This window comes from Penaeus japonicus, unplaced genomic scaffold (assembly GCF_977035675.1).
Source record: "Penaeus japonicus unplaced genomic scaffold, GWHDUDI00000001_assembly GWHDUDI00000041, whole genome shotgun sequence".
NCBI classification, from domain to species: domain Eukaryota; kingdom Metazoa; phylum Arthropoda; class Malacostraca; order Decapoda; family Penaeidae; genus Penaeus; species Penaeus japonicus.
In genome coordinates, this window is record NW_028234443.1 from 4,553,322 (window position 1) to 4,569,920 (window position 16,599).

Below are 16,599 nucleotides of genomic sequence, written 5' to 3' on the forward strand. Positions count from 1 at the left end.
GTCACTAAGCATTATCAGAAATGAACTGAAACCTTCTGAAGTTGATCATAACTGATATCAACAGTACAGTATACAGCAACTTTCATATTTTGAGAGAGGAGTTTCTCTCTCAAAACTTCAGAAACTTTTTTATTTGTTCACTGGCATATGTTCTACTTTGGGGCCTTCAATTTGACATCACAATAAATCTAAAATCTTAGGACTTGCTTGAGCTAACCTATAGTTAATTCTATGGTTATGGCCTATAAGCTTAAGGTTAAGAGTACTTCCCACTTACATTGGTGGACTCTTGGACTCTTTTGCGACCCGTTCGAAAAGAAAGTATGAATTAAAATTGACTAGTTCACAGGGTAACTAACAGATCTCACCGGGCAAAATGATTCATTCTCGATCTTTCTAACAACTGTCCTATTTCTTGGCTGTGACTAGATAAAGATAAAGATTCAACTGATATACTTTTGAGAGGCACAGCTCTTCTGGCAAACCCTTTCATTCTGTAAACTGGTGTTCAATCAGATATAAAATACTGAAATCGAACTATATATATATATTACAATTTGATCCTAGCGACTATGGCACATTATTTCGATATGAGATATCTAAAATATTTTCCTCTATTTCAACTAACATCTCTAGGGATAAATAAAAAATATATTCATTGACATATTCAACACAGACTTTCCTCAGACATCTGACAGACTGGGAATCAATGTACAATGATGTGCAATCCCTCTTTGAGAAGACTGCATGTACAATCTCATCTCAAAGTCATTAAATCTAACTATATAGCATCTAATCCCAAAGACATATGATAATGACAGTTATGAATCAGCACCCTCACAGACACACACACACATATATATAGAGATATATATGGAGAGTATAGAATAGGAATTTCACAATGTCCGACAGAAAATCCAGTCCCCTTTAGCGTAGGAATTTCTAAATGTCCGACAGATAATCCAGTCCCCTTTAACATCGGAATTTCCAAATGTCTGACAAAGATTCCAGTCCCCATTATGAATGAACAGTAAGTACAGAACACCATACAAAAAACAAAATACAAAAAACAAACAAATAAAAAAGGGTTAAGACATTTGGCATCCCTTTGTGCAAAGAACACAGGTTTCTACATAGTAACAGCGACAGCTCGAGCCTTCCTTAACTGCAGCTTTGGGGGCTAGAGGGGGGAGGCCACCACAGCGCACTGTCCGAACTTACTATGCATGGGTCTCCATTCTCTCGATACTGGATTTCATGAGCGCAATGTTCGAGTCGATCTTGGAGAGGAAGTCTGTGGGGTTCGTTTCGGAACAGTCGTGGAGGCCACTGGAGGTGGAAGGCGAGCGGCTGGCCTTTGGGCTGCTGCTCGGCGAGGAGTTGCTTGTGTCGGAACTTCTGCAAGGGGAGAAGAGTGCTGTCAAAATTTTCTGTGTTTTGGGGGGAATTTTTCAGAAAGCTTTCATAAGAGAGAAAAAGGAAAGGAGGGAATGAAGGAAGAGAGAGAGGGTGAGGAAACGATGCAAGGAAGGAAGGAGGAAGGGAAGGAGAGCAGGTGAAAGAAAAACAAAAGAAAAAGAGAAAGAGAAAGAAAGAGAGAATGAGATAGACTGTTATTCATATGTATAAATAGATAACAGATAAACAGAAACTTCAGGATATACAAATACACATAAATACCTATGTAAAAATGTGCATGTGTATGTTTGTTTATAAGTATATGTGTATATGTATATATGTGTAAGTGTATACATACATGTATATGTATGTATGTATGGTGTGTATGTATGTATATATGTATGTTTGTATATATGTTTGTATGTATGTATGCATGTATAAATATTTATATGTATGTATATATATATGTATATATATATATATATATATATATATTATATATATATATATATATATCTATATATTATATGTGTATGTGTATATGTATATATGTATAAATATATAATATATTATGTATAGTAATATATATATATATATATATATATATATATATATATATATATATATATATATCCATATCTAAAACCATCCCCAAAATAACATGGTTCCAATACCTGTCTGAGCCATTGCACTGTGAGCTGGAAGAAGGCGTCTGTGGGGACTGTGCTGAGGAACCAGTTACTGTCTCGTAAACGCTCCGACTGACGGGAACTTCCAAGAAATCGTGGAGAAACATGGCCTCTATGGACCACAATTTGTTATGTTGTTTAAGGCTTTCCATCTGTGAGAGCAAGAGGGAGAACACGTTCAATAAATATATAAATATATAAATATGAAGGGAATGGGGGGGTAAACATGGTAAAAATGGTCACCAGAGCAACACAGGAACAATTGGAATTGAATAATAATTACCTTAAAGAAAGATTAATAGAATGAGAAGCATAAAGGGGGCGGGGACTAAAAAAGAGGGAAAATGAAATTACCCTGATTCTTTTAAGTGCATTTTTCCATATCAAAATACACATAATCTAAACGGATATTATATATGCAGATATATACATATGAACTAATGAACATTATAATTATCTTTAATCATTTTTCTCTACATCATTTTCTTTATCTTTTACTATTCTCCAAATTATATATAAATATCACAACATTAATTGGAATAATTCATGAGCACTATATTAAATACATATTGCATGTCTGTAAGTCAAGCAGTGGATGCACATACTCCTGTTATAAAAAGAAATAAGAAAAAAAAAAAAAGAGAGATAGGAAATGCACATACACACATAGATACAAACAAACAAATAAACAAGCACAAACACACTCTCACTCACTCACTCACTCTTTCTTTTAGCATCGTAGTTTCCAATACCAATTGCATACCAATTCTGAGATATACCAAACAACAGATATGTCATTATCAACAGCACCTCCTTAATCTCAACAAACAAAATCAATCTCTCCACATGCAACAAAAAACACCACAAATAATAAATAAAACAGAATAAAAAACTAATTCAGCATAAAAAACTAGCATAAACACAACCATTCCCATTCCTCCTATAACCAACTGAACAACCAAAGGCTAATATCCTGATCACTGAATGCAGTGACCAGCGAGTGAGTGAAACACTCTCATAAAAACATGGACATACTCATAATAAAACATGGACACACACTCATAATAAAACATGGACACACACTCATAATAAAACATGGACACACACTCATAATAAAACATGGACACACACTCATAATAAAACATGGACACACACTCATAATAAAACATGGACACACACTCATAATAAAACATGGACACTAACAAACCCGATTCATAAAAAAAAACATAATAAAATAGGAGGAGCATGATTAAACAGCACAATGAGACGAGTTGCAACGCAAGTCCCCCCCTAAAAAAGTGGGTCAAGGCGAGTCTCGTGCACACCTGGAGAAAATTAGTATGCAAGGCAGGTCAGGAGAGTTTGTATTGGCATCCCATCTATATGTAGGGTAGTGTGTGAGTGTGTGAGTGTGTGAGTTTGTGTGTGAGTGTGCGAGTGTGAGCGTGTGTGAGTGTGAGCGTGTGTGAGTGTGAGCGTGTGTGAGTGTGAGCGTGTGTGAGTGTGTGAGCGTGTGAGTGTGAATGTTAGTGTGAGAGCATGTGTGTGTGAGAGTGAGTGTGAGTGTGAGTGTGAGTGTGAGTGTGAGTGTGAGTGTGAGTGTGTGTGTGAGTGTGAGAGTGAGAGTGAGAGTGAGTGTGAGTAGAGTGTGAGTGTGAGGGGGAGTGGAGGGGGTGGAGAGGGGAGAGGAGAGAGGGAGAGAGAGAAGAGAGGAGAGAGAGAGAGGAGAAGAGAGAGAGAGAGAGAGAGAGAGAGATGAGAGGAGAGAGAAGAGGAGAGGAAGAGAGGGGAGAGAGAGAGAGAGAGATGGAGAGAGAGAGAGAGAGAGAGAGAGAGAGAGAGAGAGATGTGGAGAGATGGAGGGAGATGGGGAGATGGAGAGAGAGAGAGAGAGGGAGGGAGAGAGAGATGTGGAGAGATGGAGGGAGATGGAGAGATGGAGAGAGAAGAGAGGAGAGATGGAGAAAGAGAGAGAGAGAGATGGAGAGAGAGAGAGATGGAGAGAGGGAGAGAAGGAGGGAGAGATGGAGGCAGAGAAGGAGGGAGAGAGGAGGCAGAGAAAGCGGGAGGGAGGGAGAGAAAGAGGGAGGGAGGGAGAGATGGAGGCAGAGAAAGCGGGAGGGAGGGAGAGAAGGAGGGGGGGAGGGAGGGAGAGAAGGAGGGGGGGAGGGAGGGAGAGGAGGGGGGGTGGGAGGGAGGGAGGGAGGGAGGGAGGGAGAGAGGGAGGGAGAGATAGTGGTAGTAAAGACAAAATACATTACATCAGCTTTAAGACAATCTCCTGACCTTCTTTGCTACTATTACCAATCCAATCATAACCTTAGCAACAATATTTGAATCCCAGAGAAAATTTCTTTCAACAATTTGAGAATTTTTGCACCAAAATCTTTCCATGGCTAGATCTATATCTATATCTATATATCCCTCTCCCTCTCCCCCCCCCCTCTGACTCACTCACTCACTCAAACCACCTGACTGTATCAAGTAGCAAACATGTTCTAACAATCTTACTTTCCCTAACACAAGCCAAGAAGAAAAGGGGATGTAAACAAAATAAACAAATGTCCAAGGGAATAAACACGAGTTAGCAGCTAAGGAGAGTGACATAACTGATGAACGCAAAGGCCTATAGAGAACATAATTAATGTATACAATGGCCTATAAATGACATAATTAATGTATGCAACGGCTTATAGATGACAAAAGTAATGTATGCAACGGCTTATAAATAACATAATTAATGTATGTAATGGCCCATAGATGACAAAATTAATGTATGCAACGGCTTATAAATAACATAATTAATGTATGTAATGGCCCATAGATGACAAAATTAATGTATGCAACGGCCTATAAATTACATAATTAATGTATGCAATGGCCTATAGATGACAAAATTAATGCATGCAATGGCCTATAGATGACAAAATTAATGTATGTAACGGCCTATAGATGACAAAATTAATATATGCAACGGCCCATATATGACAAAATCAACATAAAAAAGAGCCCATAGATAACATAATTACTGTTCACAAAGGCCCAATGATACAAACACACAAACAACAAACCACAAAAGAAAGTCACAGGCAGACAGTAAAGTGTATCCGTTTTACTGGTATCTCATAAGGAGTGATAAGGGAGGTAGGTAACTCTTGTTTAAATAATTACTAACAAGGTTACATGTACAGTAGGTTACTCTCAGTGTTAGGTTGTTACTGATATGGCCTTTCTGAGGACACTTAGGTAATGCCTTTAATTAACACTAGTTTTGTAACAGATGTATGGATGAGGAGGAGGCAGAGGAGGAGGAGGAGGAGGAGAAAAGGAGGAGGAGGAGGAGGAGGAGAAAAGGAGGAGGAGGCGGAGGAAAGGAGGAGGAGGAGGAGGAGGAAAGGAGGAGGAGGAGGAAGGAGGAGGAGGAGGAGGAGGAGGAGGAGGAGGAGGAGGAGAAAAGGAGGAGGAATAGGAGGAGGAGGAAAGGAGGAAGAGGTGGAGGAAAGGAGAAGGAGGAGGAGGAGGAGGAGGAGGAGGAGGAGGAGGAGGAGGAAAGGAGGAGGAAGAGGAGGAAAGGAGGAGGAAAGGAGGAGGAAAGGAGGAGGAGGAGGAGGAGGAGGAGGAGGAGGAGGAGGAGGAGGAGGAGGAGAAAGAGGAAGAAGAAGAAGAAAAAGAAAAAGAATTATAAGAAGAAGAAGAAGAAGAAGGAAAAAAAAAAAAAAAAAAATGTCAACCATCAGATGAAGAAAAAATGAAAATGCAAAACGATGAAAAGAAAAAGACGGACCGAGGCAAGACGCAGAAGAGGAGAAGAGAAGAGAATGGCGAGGGTAGAGCAAAACCACCCAGATCAATAATGTAATCTTTGTTATCTGATAAGAGCTGATCAGAACTGTGGAGAGATACCGACGGAAAAATTACATTGTTCTGGCTTTGTACTCAATAACTTTTTATTGAACTATCATTTTAGTGATTTTTATATTCTCTTGTTTACATAATAGATTATCGTGACAACTGCGTATATAGACATCATGTGCAATCCAAATTTTTGTATTTAATCTTTTTCTTTAACATTCTTTGGTTTTTAGTCATATTAGTTATCAATGTACTAATCTATGTTTAAAAGCATACTAAATATATTGAGTAAAATACAGGACCGACACAGTATTTTCCTAAATTACACATTAAAAAAACACACACACACACACACACACGCACATGCATTCACAGAGAGAGAGAGAGAGAGACAGACAGACAGACAGGAAGACAGACAGACAGAGAGACAGAGAGATAGATAGACAGACAGACAGACAGACAGACAGAGAGACAGAGAGACAGACTGACAGACATACAGACACACACACACACATATGAACATACCAAAAAAAATCAGAGGAGTAGGAACATGGTGGAGGAGGTGGAGGAGGAGGAGGAGGAGGAGGAGGAGGAGGAGGAGGAGGAGGAGGAGGAGGAGGAGGAGGAGGAGGAGGAGGAGGAGGAGGAGGAGGAGGAGGAGGAGGAGGAGGAGGAGGGGGTAATTTCATCATTCTCTTTGTCATTATTACATCTATAACAACTATCATGACAACTGCATATATAGACATCATACAAAATCCAATTATTATAACTTTTTTTCACATTCTTTGGTTTTTAGTCATTTTAGTTATCAATGTACTACAGAGGATGGATATATACAATGTAATATGGAGATCTACAAAGACCCAGACAAATGAAATTAAGCAACCCCATATTTCCTATAGTTATATTGATGTTTTTTTTATATCTATCTCTATCTCTATTTCCTACAGGTATATTGATGTTTTTGCATCTCTATCTCTATCTCTCTCTATCTCTATTTCCTACAGGTATATTGATGTTTTTTGCATCTCTATCTATCTCTATCTCTATTACCTACAGTTATATTGATGTTTTTTGCATATCTATCTCTATCTCTATCTCTATCTCTATCTCTATCTCTCTCTATCTCTATTTCTTATAGGTATATTGATGTCTTTTGCATCTCTATCTCTATCTCTATCTATCTCTTCTCTCTAACTCTATCTCTCTCATTCCGACCTAACGACTGATCTGCAGGTCTGCCAGCTACGGAGAAGAAGACCTGAGGGGAATAATACATCACCTAAGTCCTTGAATACAGTCTATCCTCTTACATATTCATCTTGAGAACCAACTGCTGATCTGATTGAGTTTAGTTAGTGCGTTGATTCTGTTCGTTCTTCTGAATTCCTTGGTTATCCATAAAAAAAACGACAGATGCTATTGTAACGTACCTTGTCAAAACATCCATGATATTCATCCCGTTTAACAAAATTGTCACTGCACATTTTCAAGAAAATTCAAGCACTTTCTGTTGGTAAAATCACAATCCAGAAGATTTGTCGATAAAATCACAATCCAGAAGATAATTTTGTATATTCCTCTAATCTGAAATATCTCTAATCCACTTTGTTCATGCTTGTCACTTGACAGTTGTTGCCTTTTTTCTGTCCTTTGTCGATCTTATACATCACTGCATGACTCCGGTTTTCTTTTCATGCCTTTAAAATAATGGAGACAAGACCGAACACTGGTTTCTTTCAATAGAAATTCATTCTCAGCAAAATAGCAATGTCATTTTCATTCTAAGCTTATTACATGGTTGTGTCTTTTTGGGTAAATTGTAAATGATGGAGGAGGAGGTGGAGGAGGAGGAGGAGGAGGAGGAGGAGGAGGAGGAGGAGGAGGAGGAGGAGGGAGGGGGGGGAGGAGGAGGAGGAGGAGGAGGAGGAGGAGGAGGTGGAGGAGGAGGAGGAGGAGGAGATGCGCAGGTGTAAATCACTAATCTTTGAAAATAAAATTAATATGTACCAACTGTGACGAACCTAATGAATCTAGAGACTAGAGATGTCATGATTTAACATACACTCTTATGATGCAGGCTGCCTCTGTGCTGCATTAGGAGATATGGCAGAGGGGGGGAGGTAGAGGAGGAGGAGGAGGAGGAGGAGGAGGAGGAGGAGGAGGAGGAGGAGGAGGAGGAGGAGGAGGAGGAGGAGGAGGAGGAGGAGGAGGAGGAGGAGGAGTTGGGGGTGGGAAAGGGGGTGGAGGAGGTGGAGGACATAGAGGAGGTGGAGGATGTAGAGGAGGTAGAGTAGAGGAGGTAGAGTAGAGGAGGTAGAGTAGAGGAGGTAGAGTAGGTGGAGGAGGTGGAGGAGGTAGAGGATGTAGAGGAGGTAGAGAAGAAGGTAGAGAAGGAGGCAGAAGAGGAGGAGGAACTGGAGGTGGAGGAGATGGGTTGTCAATGGGAAGACTAGTTGTACTTGAGAAAGACTCAATAACACAATGACTTAATAAATGATGATTCAAACCAGCAGTGCTTTAAGAAACCCCGTATAATACAATGACTTAATGATATCATAATCTTCTATACTTCTGTAGTATAATGGCTTAATGAAATCACAAAATTCTATTAACATACACACCAAAAAATATAAGAGAGAAAACTGGCCCATACTCACACAATACAAACTAACGGGGAAACAAGAATAAAGCTAAGATTAATGATAAGAACACCATTTGAGATGCTGTACCTGAAACACTAAACCACACCCATGCCTCTGTTTAATATGGTTTAATTTATTCCTTCCATGGATATTACTTAAGATGGGGATTTGCATACACCAACAACATTTCACAGGAATGTTGTGTCTACCTTTGGATAAGCCCTAAATCCAATTACTGCTTCATTTCTTAACAAAGCAAGACAAATGATAATTTCCCACCCATAAAAGGACGTCATTAAGTGACAAGAGTACCGGGGTAATTTTCATACTTGTGTTTTTCATGATGAATTTTAGGCCTCTAAGTCTCACTGGCAGCATCGCTAGTTGTATAAAATTACTTCTACTACTATTTATTTCACTATTATTTCTACTACTCTCACTGCGAGTACCACCTCAAATAACAAAGGGCTGTTCTCCACATCATAAAGACGTTAATAACCCAAGAATGAGAAAGAAAATAAAATCTCCAACACCTTTACCCTCATCTACTAGAACTTTTCATTATCAGTCATGACTCCTTCACGTCAAGGATATCACAGATACATATGCAAGAGCTCCGAGATTGTTGCTATCAAGTCCTTGGCATGACATATTACAAGACTTAAAATATACAGTAATGTCTTTTGAATTATTTTCTTAAAGGGAAGAAAATGATAAATTATTAACACTACTTTCCATTCTCTAGGATTTATCACTTGCTTTTAGGACCCTGACAGTGTATATTCATAAAGAATATCAATCAGGAGAAACAAAAAGTCCCATACATACTTATTAAAGTTGGGAAAGAATTTAATACACCGTATAATGAATATTGAGAAAACAAAACACAAGTTTCTTCTTTGGCGTCACACTGATTGATTGTCTTCCACGTGTGAAATCAAGCAAGAAGTAAATCAGCAAAAGACTGTAAACATTATTGTAAATTACACACACAGGATCGTAAAATGTGATAAAAAATAAAAGAATTAGACTAATCTAAATATAATTCACCATCATTCACTTGTGTGGAAAACATGAGAAACTTTAATATCAAAATTAACAAGAACACAAGAGAAAAGTCAAGGCCTACACTTCATCAAGTAAATCTTCACGCCGAGTCAAAACACAGTAACAATAAATAAAACCAATATCCACACGGATTAAACCTTAAACCAAAACTAACAAGCACAAACATTGTCTAAAGATAAAACTAAAAAGACAAAAAAAAAAGTTTAAGCTCGTTAGCCGGAAAATCTCATCGAAATCCCCCTTTGGCGACCAAACCCGAGATCAATACGCTGCGAAATAGTTCTCGCCCCGAAAGATCTTCTCAGCTCAGGCTCGCAAAATGCAAACTGAAGAATAGCAACGAGATAGTGAATTCCATCAATGAAATAATGTATATAGATTTATTTCTGTGATGAAGAATGTATATTTATTTCATGAGCTTCATTTTAAAGGTGTGCAAAAAATTGTATTTGTCTTACTCTTCTATAAAAATTCAACCTATTTATCATTAATAAGTAAATATATCTATTATATGCCATTCTCCAAAAAAAAAATAGACTCCTAACTATAAAACAACACTAAGAAAAAAAAAAAAAAAAAAAAAAAAACATGAGCACACAACTCAGCTTCAACAAAATCCCCAGATGAATATTCTACGTCTATATTAATGCATAAATTAACCGTGGCTATGGACAAAGATGAAAAAGAGATCAATAATGTTAATGCATGTTGCCCACACCCACCACCTCCCTACCAAAGAAGAGAAAAAGGGAAAAACAAACATATATGACTTTATATGACTTATTTTACACGGTTTTCCCTTTCTTGTTATAATTATAGCCTTTATAACAATTGAATTTCAAAGATATTCAACAAAGTCTTGTTCAAAATGAAACAAATATAAAAAAATAATGAAAATCTGTACATTATTCACTTTTCCATTCACTCACACCCTAATATCATATTTATAATAACTACAATAACGGTAAAGGTTTTTGATAAAGTGATGTGAGCGATCCCTTTAAAACACGTTATAAAAAATGACTTCGAAAACACAACGGCAATTCTTTTTTCCAAATACGCAAATATAGGCCGACATTTTTCACTCCTAAAGTCTTCCCACATTAAAAAAAAGGGTTTTCAATACACGCACATCACAAACAATATAATGCAACATATTAAAAACAAACATGCATAGACTCACAATCCCTCACACTTTCACACACACCATAACACTATATCTCAAGAGATGAATCAACCTAAAATAATAAGTAAATCACATCACTATAACTCAAACACAAAGTAAACACCATAATAAAATATACAAACACAAACACTACCACACAATCTACCATAAACAACATACACACTCACACACCATACCTCAATCCGTCATAACACAATAATGAAACAAACACACACGCTAAAAACACAAACAAACACACGAAAAAACAACACATAATACACCCACCCACACCCACCCAAAATTACACACACACACCATAAAAACAAACACTATAAACACACACACACACCCATTCAAAGACTAACACAGTCCTTTCAACACTATACCTCAATCCCACTTAGAACTAAAATAACTAAACAAAAACACACAAACACCATACAAAAATAACACATAACAAACACACACACACCGTAAACCCCCCCTTCCCCCCTACACACAAACACCATAAACCCAAAGACACACGTAAAAAAACACCATACATACACAAAAAAACACAACAAAAACACAACAAACAAACACACTCACATAACCCCCCCCCCTCTACACAAACAGAAACACACACACGCACTCAAAAACAAAAACAAAAAAATAATCCAAATCCCCAAAACTCCCTGAATCCCTCACCGTAACGCCATATCTCAAAGCAATTCCCTGCAACGTGTCCTGCTTGGAGACCCTGTGCTTGATGATGTTCTCCGGTCTCTTCATGTTGACTGTGGTGCTGCCGTAGCGTCTGTGGGGCTTATTTGAGGAGCCCAGAAGTCCTTTCTCCTCGCTCCTTCTCGTCGCCATCCTTGTCACTTGGCTTCTGACTGGGGGGGGGAGGGAGGAGGGGTGGATAGGAGAGGGGGGAGGAGGGGGGAGGGAGGGGTGGGGTGGGGAGGGGGGTGAGGGTAGGTGGGGCGGGGGCGGGGTTGGGTGAGGGAGGGGGGAGGAGGGAGGGGGAAGGAGGAAGGAGGATACAGGTGAGATGGTCTAGGGGGAGGGAGGGAGGGGAGGGTAGGGGGTAAGTGGGACGGGATAGGGAGAGAGAGAGAGAGAGAGACAGGGTGAGGGGAGGGGATGGGATTAGGGATGGGATAGTGGACGGGGGAGGGTCAGAGGTATAGGTAAGGGGGGTAGGAGGGGAGGATAGGTGGGTGGAGGATGGGCGTGGGACCCCCAGGGAGGGAGGATGGTGGTGATGGAGCATGCGCGATAATGATCGAATTTTAACTACTCTCTATGTCCTTGTCTTTCGTTTTCTTTTATCTTTTATGAATTGATTCCATTCCTCGTCTATCCTTCTTCGCTTTTATCTCCCCTTTTCCAAGATTCGAGATTTAATAAGCTGTGAAAAAGGACTTACTTATATTCTTGTTGTGTATAAATTATCATTTCAAGTTTCGTTTTCTTTTCAAGGTACAGAGAGAGTGGTAGGGAATATCGTACCATTTTGGTCTAAAATTGTTGGATTGGGTTTATGTTTTTGTGCGGGGTATAGTGTGTATTGTGTGTGTGTGGGGGGGTGTTATTGTGTATGTTGTGTGAGTGTTGGGGGTATTGTAGTGTTTGTAAGTATGTGTGTATATGTGTGTGTGTGTGTTTCTGTGTGTGTGTGTTTGTGTGTGAGTGTGTTTCTGTGTGTGTGTGTGTGTGTGTGTTTGTGTTTGTGTGTGTGTGTTTGTGTGTGTGTGTGTGCGTGTTTATGCATATGCTCGTGCACGTGCGTGTTCGTGGGTGCGTGCGCGCGTGCGCGTGCGTGTGTGTTTCATACCAGTATCATTGATGTAATATCTAACATCATGAACTTTATAACCCTAACCCCTAAAATCCGTATATAATTCCAACCCAACTCACATAAATAAATCAAACTCCGCTAAAAGGCAGCCATCAACAAACCCATTAAAGGAATACCTGGCAACACAAAACCTTATTTTCCGACCTTGACAGGAAAGCACGTGACCAATTAACCTTCTCCCTTGACAGGTGGCACAAAATTGGCAGGCAACCTTGTCAAGTGTGTATTTTGCATGATTTGTTGTTGTTGTTGTGCACGTGGGTAAAATGATGGTGGATTTAATTTTATAAGAGTGTGGTGTGGGTTGCTTATTTTCGTAGGGAGAGAGTAGAGTGTAAGTGAAAGTTATGGTGCTGATGGTGACTGTAATGCTGATGATGGTAATAGGGTGATATCAGTGAAATTATAATAATTTGGGTAATGATGGTGGTGATGATGACAATAACTGATTTGATAATGATAATATTAATGATAATGATAGTTATAACGATAATGATAATAATAAAGAGAATGATAATGATTATCATTATCAATATTACAATAATGGTAGTAGTAATAATAAAAGATAATAATGATAAAGATAGCGATAATAATTATAATCCTTACCATCATTATGATGACAAGTAATGATAATGATAATAATAATGATAACAACAACAATAATGAAAATAATGATAATAATGATGCATTGTTGTTGTTCTTGTTATTATCATTTCTGACATTATTGTCATTACTATTATCATACTGTTCATTATCTTTATATTATCAGTATCATAAATATCATAATTACTATGATTATCATTATTCCTAATAATATTATGATTATCACCATTATTGTATTATAATTTTTAATTATTGTTATTGTTATAATCATTATTATAATTATTATTAGTATAATTTCCACAATAAATTTTAGAATCATTACCATTGTTGTCCCTTCATATTCACATTATTATCATTATCATTATTATTATCATCATAATTATATTTCTCTGAATAAAGGTACTTGTTACCATTGTTATTACTATCATTATCATTATGATAATCATTATTATAATTATACTTTGGATAAACTTAATTGTTATTATTATACCAGTGATCATTGCTATTATCACGATTATTATCAATATTATTGTTGTTATTAGCATTTATATTTTAGTTAATCCTTTACATATTACATATCATAATCGCCATTACTATTATCATCATCATTTCCATCATCATTATCATCATCACCATTATCATCATAGATTTTATGATGATAATTGTTGTCATTATTATCACTGTCACCCTCATTATGTTTACCACAAGTAAGGTAATTATAATCTTAATTAGCATTGCCAGGGGCATCGTTATCATCACCATCTCTTTTATAAGCATTGATAAATTCAAAAGTATTCATGTATTTGTATTCATATATACTTTATTATTATCATTATTAGTCTCTCTCTCTCTCTCTCTCACTCTCTCTCTCTCTCTCTCTGTCTGTCTGTCTGTCTGTCTCTCTCTCTCTCGCTCTCTCTCTCTATATATATATGTGTGTGTGTGTGTGTGTGTGTGTGTATGTGTGTGTGTGTGTGTGTGTATATATATATATATATATATATATCTATATATATATATATATATATATATATATATATATATATATATATCCGTCCCTGTTTACATCTCTCTCTATCCCTCCCTCCCTCCACCCTTAAATCCATCGAGGTTGTGATTTCCTGTAAAGCTTCCCACTCCATTTCAGTCTAATCAGTGAGTGAGTGAACCATCTAACCTGAATATGATCGGTTCCAGAACAGCTGCGCCAAATAAGATCTTTTTTAATCCACTGATCACAGACTGGTTTGATCATTTGATAATTCACGCATGGTTATCTTGAGTTCATTCTCTCGTTTTACTGGTTTCTGAACGAACGTGTTTAAATTGTTTTTCTTTTGTTGTGTTTATTTTTTTATTAAGATTTCTTTGTGGGTATATTAGTGTCATATCTTCTGCTTCCTTTGATATGAATGAGGCAAGGAGGGGAAAAATAATACAATTATATGTGTATATGTATATATAAATAAATAAATAAATATATATATATATATATGTATATGTATGTATGTATGTATATATATATATATATATATATATATATATATATATATGTATGTATATATGTATGTATGTATATATATATATATATATATATATATATATATATATGTATGTATATATATACAAATATATATACATATATAATTGTATTATATATGTATATATACACATACATATATAAATATATATATATAAATAAATAAATATATATATATATATATGTGTGTGTGTGTGTGTGTGTGTGTGTGTGTGTGTGTGTGTGTGTGTATGTATGTATGTATGTCTGCATGTGTGTGTGTGTGTGTGTGTATGTCTGCATGTGTGCGTGTGCGTATGCGTGTGAGTGTGTGTATGTGTGAAAACATTCTGTACCTATCTTTTATAGCGCATCGTAACAGTTCACTTCCATTCCCTAACGGCCCATTTTCAAACCTTCCCAATAAACCACCCAATTTATCCCGGAATGAAATGCAATAAATGCAATAACCAGGCAATATCTTTTTACTATTTTCCCATCAAGCACGAATCAACCATCGCCATAGCCTAACCTTGAAATATAACTTTGGAATGCAAGGGTATGTAGAACAAACCTTGATACTAGTTTTCGCTTTCAATTAGTATTAAGAACATATAGACGGTTACTAATTGTTATTCCTCATCACATGTTATCCTGGATTCGTTTTTGAATTAAACAATTTGTTCATTTGTTTATTGATTTTTTGAAATGTATATTCTATCGTGCTATGAGGTGATCATTGGTATTCACTATAGCTACAATTCAGTTTTTTCTCTTTTCTTTATTTGTTTATATGAATTTAGAAAGTAAGTGCGTAGGGTAAGGATGTGTATTGAAGGAGGGGGAGGGGGGAGGATTGCATGAGCCCCCACCCTCGTTCTTCATGTATTATATCCAAGGTGCCATTTTGCCCTCCCACCTCTCTCTATCTATCTATTTATCTCTCTCTCTTTCTTCCCCCTCCTCTCTCTCTCTCTCTTTCCGCCCCCCCCCCCCTCTCTCTCTATCTCTCTCTTTCTCCCCCCCCCCTCTCTCTCTCTCTCTCTTTCTTCCCCCCCTCTCTCTCTCTGACTCTCTCTCTCCTCTCTCACCTTCTTAAGAATAACCATTGTAATTTATGGAATAAAGTTTTTGAATTTGAATTTGAATTTGAATTCTCATTTCGGCAACCAACCAAAATTTCGAAATTCGCAATTGAACAAATTACTCTCCCTATTCTCTCTCTCTCTCTCAATCTATCTGTACATCTATCCAAGGATTATCACTACCCAACCCTAGCCTTGACCTCTTTTCTATTCATTTCACTATCATCGAAACTAAAGACTGTTATTCGTCTCTCCAACATTATATTACACATAGAAACACGCCCAACTACAACACATACACGTATATAGGCCTATACATGCGCAGACACAGACACACACAGACACATACATACATACATACCTACACACACACACACCCACACGAACACTAACACAAATATCCATAAACACACTCTAACGTACACATTCTACCTCCCAAATTACAGCTTAACACACATACAGTGACTCTCAAAACACACTGTAACACATACAATGCTCCCAAAACACAGCCCAACACATACAAATACCCCCCCCCCCCCCCAAAAAAAAAAAAATGCAACACACACCCAATGACCCCCCCCCCCTCAAAAAAGACACCCCAAGAGAGAGAGAAAAAAAAAATCCCCACACGCATAAGACACGCTAACCCACTAACACACAAATGAATGAAACCATTAGGTATCGACCTCCAGTGCCCAATAAACCTTAAAAGAAATCTGGACTCAGTGATAA

General features: G+C 37.5%; 1 protein-coding gene across 1 annotated transcript in view; it reads right to left on the reverse strand.

Annotated features, from left to right (window-relative positions):
• LOC122254319 (lysM and putative peptidoglycan-binding domain-containing protein 1) overlaps positions 1–11,697 on the reverse strand; it is a 23,613-nt gene extending 11,916 nt beyond the window's left edge. Inside the window, exons 1-3 of the mRNA XM_043017963.2 lie at positions 11,505–11,697; positions 2,073–2,239; positions 1,222–1,398 (exon numbers count right to left, since the gene is read on the reverse strand). Of these exons, the coding sequence (XP_042873897.1) occupies positions 1,222–1,398; positions 2,073–2,239; positions 11,505–11,672 (512 nt within the window). The 5' untranslated portion in view covers positions 11,673–11,697. The remainder of the gene's footprint in view (positions 1–1,221; positions 1,399–2,072; positions 2,240–11,504) is intronic.
• Between the last annotated feature and the right edge of the window lie 4,902 nt (positions 11,698–16,599).